This window comes from Desarmillaria tabescens (genome assembly GCF_030435595.1).
Source record: "Desarmillaria tabescens strain CCBAS 213 chromosome Unknown EV420scaffold_16, whole genome shotgun sequence".
Lineage (NCBI taxonomy): Eukaryota > Fungi > Basidiomycota > Agaricomycetes > Agaricales > Physalacriaceae > Desarmillaria > Desarmillaria tabescens.
The window spans coordinates 208,059-216,894 of record NW_026848315.1 but is presented as its reverse complement, the minus strand read 5'-3'; the positions used below and the strand labels follow the sequence as shown (position 1 = coordinate 216,894).

General features: G+C 52.0%; 1 protein-coding gene across 1 annotated transcript; it reads left to right on the top strand.

Annotated features, from left to right (window-relative positions):
• The first annotated feature begins 216 nt into the window (after positions 1-216).
• EV420DRAFT_1540339 (uncharacterized protein) lies at positions 217-1,227 on the top strand. The gene is made up of 6 exons (XM_060473076.1): positions 217-237; positions 290-716; positions 769-850; positions 901-965; positions 1,013-1,141; positions 1,192-1,227. Exons 2-6 carry the CDS (start codon positions 594-596, stop codon positions 1,207-1,209), a joined length of 417 nt encoding a protein of 138 aa, XP_060331005.1. The 5' UTR covers positions 217-237; positions 290-593; the 3' UTR covers positions 1,210-1,227.
• The last annotated feature ends 7,609 nt before the right edge of the window (positions 1,228-8,836 follow it).

The following is an 8,836-nucleotide window of genomic DNA, read 5'->3' as shown; positions in this document are numbered from 1 at the left end:
AGGGTCGATCTGTCTTTGCAGGATGCGTTCCAAACGCTTGGATGTGCAGGTTGACCGCAGTATGATACATATGGCAAAGTATTATCATCACCTCCTAGCTCCAGGATCCAAGCAAGCTCAACCAAAATCTGTCTGTTGAGTCTCAGTTTATATCCCGGAAGTTGGTTGGCAACCTCAACGCGGAAATTGTCTGGGCACGATCTGAAATTGCGATAACTGTCTGTGATACACTTATCTGTAGGCTATCCTGTATCTCAAATGTGTCTTCTGTTGATTGGTTGTTTTTCAGTTACATGCAAATGCTTCGCTCGGCGGGTTTGTACGTACAATGTTGGTATCGATTATCAGGATGACAATGTTGAAGCCAGCCATCACCGGATACGCACCCTGCCGTTAGACTCTAAAATTTCACAAAATCGAAACCACAACGAACGGGTATTTAAATGATGGCCTACCGACCGGTTTTACTCATCCCACTTCTCCTCCTCCTCTCTCCTCTCCCTCGTTCTCCCTCTCTCATATCCTCCCACACACCTTCTGCCCAACCTTGGCTTATCTTCAACGAGCCCTTCTAGCTGTTGTACACGTCTTCAATGCTAGAGAGGTTGATGATTGTTGATCTTCTGATTGCCTTCACCTGCCTTTTCCAACTTAGCTTTTTGACTTCAAGCCTAACAACCACGATGATGATGACATCGAGCTCACTGAGCACCATGGTGCGCTTGTCGTATTTCCTACCTATTGTTGGGTTTCTGATGTTCTTTAAAGTTCGGCGTTACTTTTTCGACCCCAAGGTTATTATGGCGTTGTGACTCGTTCACCCACAAGCTCCATGGCATATCTTGCGAAGGTGAGTGAATACTTGGTTCGTTAGCAACCACCTAACTGCACTTTGTCTAGATCTAATGTTGTTTTTAGGCCTACCATTTTATGAGAACCAGCTCAGTTTTAGAATGGTACATAAGGCAGGCAATCCCAATTCTTTCATACTGTCTATTTACTCATTTATCAGAATCTATCAATGATGATTTGCGATGCGGTTACGGGATGGTCTCCGCCTCTCGAGACGACAGTGCTGAGTTTAAAAAAATTAAACCGGTGCAGCTTAGATCGGAACGATATCCGTAGACCGCACAATATGGTGAGCTCGTGCATTTTCTCACCTACATGTCACTCACTAATGTTTTACAGGCTTTCGAGCTTATATGATGTCCAGAATAGGGTGCAATACATTATGTGGATGTGGTCGGCTGATCCTTCATTATTCGAAGCGACTCCTGGGAGGAATTATTTGGAGCGCAGCCTGCACCTTCGAAAGAGTCACAAACCCAGCCCATTCTCAGTATAACTATGGCACCATTCCTCTTGGTTTCTTACCGCAGACCAGTCTGCACTCCCTTGCAGAGACCGAGAGCCGGATGGCACACCTACTTCACTGACTAGTCTCATCAATGCACTGTGCACAAGTCGTGTCATCCGAGAACTCCCCCAGGACATGGACAAAAATGTAGCAGACTGACAACAGGTGATAGAAGAGGTCGACCTATAATGAGTGAGCAGTTCTCTGGACTCATCAGTCCGTCGAAGAAGAGTACTGACTATGGCGCTGAAGACGAGGCTATGGCGGATGCCAATATGGATTGGAAGGATATGACAGGTCGGTGTTTGCGAGGTTTTTGATGAAGAGGAACACGAGGACAAGGGTTTGAGATAAGAGATGAGTCAGACGATGGCAATGGCGATGGCAATGCAGCGAGGCTACACCTGAGAAAGGCAGTAGCAAGGGTTTTTGCAATCAACAAACCTTTATACCTACACCACCAACCTGACGAGAGGTCACTCAAAGATCACGGTCCAGACGTCACTACACGATTTTGTACTGACCTGAGAATGAACGAAGTTTAATATCACCGTGATGACAAGGCCGTGATGTCACTTCCACAGCAGCGTCACATCTCATCAACGTTCTTGCGACATCCTGTTGACTCAACTCTCGGGACTCTATACTGATGTCGTCGAACAAACCAGGCCAAGCATGTTCTCCATATATTTCTGGCAATGTGTCGCTCTGCTTTATTATTTGACACCATTACCTCAAACGCCATGTCTGGCTGGCATCAATGTCTCGAGCACTCAGGCACTCAAGCATTTAAGTATCAATATTGGAGCCAGGAACCATGGGTGGCAGTAATGTTATCACAGACTGCAAGTCCTGATCCAAACACAGCCGCTGCTACCGATTCTCAGGACAACGGAAACCCTGGGCATCCCACCGATGAATTGATGATCCTGGAAGCCAAACCAGTAACCCTTACTACGCAAAGCGTGTTAGCCACTAACTCTAATCGACTTAGATCGTGTTAGGATCGCTACTCGCACTTCGGTAGACGATACACCAACAGGTCAAAGGCGACGAAAGTCGATGGGACACTTAGTCAGAAGAACGGAGTTCGATGTTAGGTAGAATAAACCTTAGCCGAAGCTGGGGTTTAAGCCAGCTGAGGCTCTACTTAAATACACGTTGAGTAGACTAAAAATAGTGCCGCAGCACTGTTCGATCAGAACCGCAGCACTGGGTAAGCATGTATGCGTAAGGAAAAGGAAAGAAAAGAAAAAGAAATGAATAAACCGTAACATTACCCCCCCCTTTAAGATTCGTTCGTCCCGAATGAATCCTGACTCTCTCCACTCTGTGCGGACTGGCTGTAGAAGGACCAGGTATCGTCATCATCGTTGTCATCATCGTTGGAGTCGAAGTCCCAGTTCTCGTATACTCTTTGTAGGTTTTCGAGGTCTAGGTTAGAATCCTCATCGTTTTGTGTTTCTTCGACGATGGGTATTCCCTCTGCCTCCTCCGTGGTCACTTCCCGCACCGCTACTGATGATTGTGCGTGGGAGTGTCTCGGGTTTGTGCATTCGGAGGAGTAAACCGTTTCGATGTCCGTGACGCATGGGGTATCCGGGTTGTGGTACGCCGTTCCAGCGTTTGGTGGTATTTTATCATCTCTCCCCACCGTTCGTCCATATTTGTTGACCTCCCAATGAATCCTCTGGAGGTGTGCTTCGTACTCGTTTACCAGCTCCTCCGCGTTGGCCATATCCGAACGTTTGACCCAGGAGTTCTCCTCCCGCGGGTATCCCTTCCATTTTACGAGATATTCCGTTATGGTACGGCGAGTTCGTCCTCGGCCTACGACCTTGTCCCGCTGCTCCACTATTTCTTCAATTTCGTATTCTTCTTCTTCGTCAATCAATTCTGGGGGTGGCCTCTCGGGACGTGGTTGATTGGGGAAGGCGGGAGCCACGTAAGGTGTCAGCAACGACTCGTTGAAGCGGTTGTGGATTTTCCATCGGACGGGTAGTTTGAGCTCGTAAGCTGAGGCCCCCTTCTTGGCGATGATAGTGAAGGGTCCAATACGGCGATCTCCGAGTTTCTTGGTAGGGCGAGGGAGTTTTAGGTTGGTAGTGTCTAACCACACCTTGTCGCCCGGTCGGTATTCCACCGCCTGACCCTTGTGCTTGTCATAAGCCTTCTTCATTGACTCGGCCGCCTTTTCCAGGGATGTCCTCGTTTCCTTCTGCGCCTTTTCGATTTCCGTCACCAATTTTGCCGCTGCTGGGACTACCGTCGGTTTCCGTGCTGCGGTAATAACCTGCCCGTCTCGCCCAAAGACTATCTTGTACGGCGAGTACCCGGTCGATGAGTGCTGGCGGTTATTGTGAGTGAAGGCCGCCAGAGGTAGCCATTCGCTCCAGTCACTCTGTCGATCGTTGACGAACATCTTCAGGTACTTTTCAATTTCCTGATTGACCCTTTCAGTTTGTCCGTCCGTCTGGGGGTGATATGCGGTGGAAGGGTTTCCTTCAACGTGAATGAGGGCGTAAAATTCCTTCATAAATTTGGAGACGAAAACCGAGCCGCGATCCGAAATGACTTTTTCAGGCATTACCCCGTAGGGCACATAAACATAATCCCTCAAGATCTTGGCGAACCCGAGAGAGGTGAGTTCTTCGGTGCAGGCGATAGGGATAATGGTTTTAGAAAAGCGGTCGACAATGACCAGGATGGAGTCATAGCCTTTCGAATCTGGTAGCTTGGTGATCATGTCTACTGAAATGTGGGTCCAAGGGCGGACCGGGATCTCGTTAGGATGTAACGGGGCTTTCTTTGGTCGACGGTCGGCCTTGGTTCTTTGGCAAACGTCGCACCCCTTTACGTAGGTCTCCACATCTCGTCGCATCCTGGGCCACCAGTAGTCCCGAAGGACTAACTCCTTGGTCTTTTCGATGCCTGGATGCCCAGCCGTGACGTGGTCGTGTTTGAGGGCTATGATCTGCCCTCGAAGGTCGCGATCTATGGGTACATAAATTCGCCCATCATACCACAATAATTCTTGGTCGCGAGAGATGCCTTTTTCATGGTTAAGGGAGTCAGCGACTCCTCTGTCCCAACGTCGAGGTTCGTGAGTCGCTATCTTGATGCGCTCGTGCAAGTCCTCGGTCGTGGGCATGATGAGGGCCCTGAAATGTTCGGCTTTGAGTACCACGATATCTTGATTGTCCTTTTTGCCCTGATCGTGGTCTGCCCTTCTAGACAACAGGTCGGCCTTCCGGTTCTGAGCCCCCGGCTTGTGGTGTAAGGAGAACTGGTACTCCGCCAGCTCGGTGACCCATCGGGCTTGTCGCCGATTGAGTTTCTGGGGCTTGCGGAAGTATTGGAGATTGGAGTGGTCCGTCCAAATCTCGAAGTCTTCCCTGGCTCCCATGAGGTATTGTCGCCATTCGTCGAGAGCGATCATGATGGCGAGTAGTTCCTTGTCGTAAATTTCATAGTTACGTTCCGTAACTGAGAGAGCTTTGGAGAGGAAAGCAACTGGTCGCCACTTCTCGTCTTGCCACTGAGAAAGTACTGCCCCCACCGCTCCTTCACTTGAGTCCGCTTCTACCTTGAACTTCCCTTGGTCCAGTGGAATGGCCAATACTACGTCCTCGCGAAATAGTTCCTTGAGCTTTTCGAAGGCCTGTTGTTGTGATGTCCCCCACAGCCACTCTTGTTTTCCAGTGAGCGCCGTAAGGGGCCTCACATGCTTGCTATAGTCGCGAATGAACCGGCGGTAGAAATTACAGAATCCAAGGAAGGATTGCAATTCCTGCTTGCGTCGAGGTACTGGCCAGTCGAGTAAACCGGCAATCTTTACCGGGTCCATGCGAATCTTCCCTTCACTGACTATCACCCCTAGGTATTCGGTCTCTTCCACCTCGAACTCGCACTTCTCCGCCTTCAGGAATAATTTGTTTTCGCGGAGAATCTGGAGTACCCGGCGTACAATCCGCCGGTGCTCAGCCTTGGTCTTCGAGGCGATAAGGATATCGTCCAAATACACGGATACCTCCCCTGCTGCAATAAGGTCTTTGAAAATATCATTCATCATCCACTGGAATGTAGCGGGGGAGTTGGTGAGTCCGAAGAACATCACCAAGGGTTCATAGAGCCCGCGGTTGGTCCGAAAGGCCGCCTTCCACTCGTCTCCCTGCTTGATCCGAACGTTATTGTAACCCCAATGGACATCCAACTTGGTGAAGTATTTGGCCTTCTTCAACCTGTCCATCAACTCTCCGATAAGCGGTAACGGGTAGCGATTCTTGATCGTCATCTCGTTTAGTTTTCGGTAGTCCTGGACTGGGCGTAGTCTGCCGTCCTTCTTTTTTACGAAAAAGAACGGTGAAGCCATGGGAGACTTCGAGGGTTGAATTCGGCCAGTAGACAAGTTCTCGTCCAGAAACTTGTCTAATTCCTCTTGTTCGGCATGGTTGAGGGGGTAGACCTTACAGTCCAAATTGGCGTTTGCGTTGGGGATCAGCTCGATAGCATGATCCCAGGGTTTTCGAGGAGGTAACTCGTCAAAGTTTTCTTTGTCGAAGATATCTTTAAATTCCCGGTATTCCTCGGGCACTACTTCCTCAAAGGACTTCGCAGTCTTTTTGGCGTTGGCTCGAGCCGCTAGCTCGTTAGCCTTAGTCCCCATGGCTCGTACGTGGAAGGCTTCCTCGAAATCAATCACTAGGATAGTATCCCCTTCCTCATACTCGTCCCAACGCGCCGAGGGATCGGTGTCGGGGAGGGAGAAGGGAATCTTTCTGCATGTACATCGGGCCAAGGTAACGGCTCCGGTATCCCAATCAATGAGCGGGTTATGACGTTGTAACCAGTCATGCCCTAGGAATAACGGAGTGGAACCTAGGTCGACCACGGCTAGTTCGATCCGTTCCACGTGGTCTCCTATCCGTAGCCGTACTTCGGCATATTCGGTGATATCCCCCCCCTTGTTACGAGTGCCGTCGGCATTATAAACCGGGACGGGTCGGGCCGCTTTTTTCAAATTGAGGCTGTGGGCCTGGGCCCAGGCGCGATCAATCGAACTTCCCGTCGCCCCACTGTCGACTAAGGCGGATAAGGCGTGAGTCTCCCGGGTATCAAGCGTTTCCAACTGCAGCTTTATTGAAACGTTCCGTCCCTTTCTCCCCCGTATATACATTGGTGGTTTCTGTAAGTCCTCCATCCATTGCCACCGTTCCCTGGCCTGGGCGGCCGTTTCGGTCTGTTCTTCCAGTTGATGACACAATTGATCGGTCACCTCCTCGCGTCGCCGTGGGTGTACCCATCCGTTGAGAACAGCGCGGGCTGCCGCATCTCCTCGAGCAATTCGTAAGGCCCGACGGGTCCACAGGATACCGTGGGGCTCGTAGTACATCGCCGCAAACACCTTCTTGTCGTTGGCATTCGCGGTGAGGGACATGGCGGGTGACTTCGGCCTCTTGGGAGCCACGACCGGTATGTCGGACCGTAAGTGGGCTTCTTCATCTTCGACTTCCTCCAACGAGACCGAAGGGGTCTTCCCTCGAAGTGGCATTTGGTCACCTGGACGAGAAAGGTCCAGAGGCGGCATTTGGGCGCCTTTGAAATTCGAGGTGGTGGAGGAGGGCGCTCTGCCCTTTCTTCGGCCCTGGCCTCGGGCGCTTGTGCTCGGCGTTGTAACCTCCACGGTCGATCCTTTCTTACTGCTCTTCCTAGACCCGGCGGTACTTCGGGTTGCCCTTCGCGGGGGCACACATATTGGCTCCCCCGAGGGGTCTGCACTGTTTGCCGTCGGGTGTCCCTTGGCTACTAGGGGCAGGTGGTCCCTCGAGTTCCCGGCCTCAGCTGCTTTTCCGACGCTTCCCGCTGGAACAGACGCTTCCACAGGCGAAGACGCAGGCCCAGCAGGCTGGGCTGACGACCTTTCTCCCTCTCCGGGTTGACCTCCCTTCGTCAAGGGTGCAGTCGGGACACGACCTAGGGGGCTCTGCCCTCGAGGGGCTTTCCCTGTACGGTCGGCCGGGGGTTCCTGAGCTGGGACGGCCCCTAGGGGTTCGTTACTGAGCACAGACTGTGCCCAGTGGCGGGAATCCCCTCCTACGCCGTCGATGATTGGCGATTCATTTTCTTTAGTTTCTTCAACTGGTAACGCGGCGAAAAAGTTGGTATATTGATCGTACGGAGTACCTATATACGTAGTATAAGTCCGGCTAAAATTACATGAGTGCGCACCAGTAGAAACTAAGTCCTTGGCCGACGTCGTCGAATCGCTTATTTCGACGCCGGCTCGCCTTTTGACGACTTCTCCTTGTCGTCCTTGACCTCTTCGACCTTCGTATCCTTTCCTAAATCTTCTTTCTCGGCCTCGGCGAGCAGTTGGCGGAGGCGGGCGACGTTGGGTTTCTTTCGAGGTGGGAGTTTGACGGGAAGCCACTTGGACTTATCGTCAGGGCACTTGTGCTTTGGGCTCCACCCAGTGTTCCCACACTTGAAGCACCGCTTGTCGGACCGCAGCTTGTCGATTTCCATCGGCTGCCCGGTTCCTCCATAGGTGGTTCCCGTGGCGTCTTTCTTATCGCCACCTGACCCCTGTCCACCTTTTTGTTGATTGCCTCGACCCGAACCGGTCTGGTTCGAGGAGGTCTTACTGCCCATCCCCTGGGCGACTCCGTACCGATAATTGGCATCTATTCTCAAGATGCGGGCCTTCCATTGCGCATAGGTGGTGGGGCGCTCGTTGTCCCCATGCATCACCGTGTTCCTCACCGTCGGTCTGATTGCTGCCTCCACCGCTTCGAACATTTGCTTCTCATCGCCAAACTCCTCGCATTTGTGGGCTAACCGTTCGAACTTTGCGAAGAATTCTACTGCGGACTTGAAGTCCGCCTGTCGAATCTTCTTCCATTCTGACTTCCATATGGTTAACTCCGCTACTTCGCGGAATTCGCGCTTGAGATCCTCGGAGAATTCCGCCCAGGTGGGGAATCTCCAATGGCCTTGCGGGTCCCGGTACCGGTAGTACTGGTCGACCCACCACTGTTGCGCGTCCCCTCGTAGATACCCTTGAGCGAACGTGATACGATAGGGGTTGTGCCCCTGATCGTTCATGGAGTAGTACATGGGGAACACCGCGAAGTAAACTTCGCAGTGATGTAGGAAGCGCGTGATGTCCGAGGAAACCCCGGTAAAGTACTCGGGCTGAGTTACTAACTTGGGCTTGACATCATTCCATGGGTTATTAACAGCTCCCGGCGCGAGCTGCCAGGGAGGAATTGGATCTGGGGGGGATGGTACATGTGGCGGTACCGGCGGTTTGGGCGGTCGCGATACCGATCGCAAGTTTCGATTTTCCCCCGGGGGAGGATATCCCGCGGGGTCCGGATATGGCGGCTGTTTTGGCGGGAGCGGGGGTACAGTGGACCCCTTCCCCTTGTCAAGGCGAGACGGTCCAGCGCCTGGATCATCCATGTCGTCGTCGTC

Excerpts from the sequence above, each read along its gene's own strand:
- EV420DRAFT_1540339 (XM_060473076.1), top strand. The coding sequence starts at position 594 with ATGCTAGAGAGGTTGATGATTGTTGATCTTCTGATTGCCTTCACCTGC. Across the intron at positions 717-768 it reads CGAGCTCACTGAGCACCATG|TTCGGCGTTACTTTTTCGAC; the intron begins GTGCGCTTGTCG and ends TGTTCTTTAAAG. Across the intron at positions 851-900 it reads CCATGGCATATCTTGCGAAG|ATCTAATGTTGTTTTTAGGC; the intron begins GTGAGTGAATAC and ends CACTTTGTCTAG.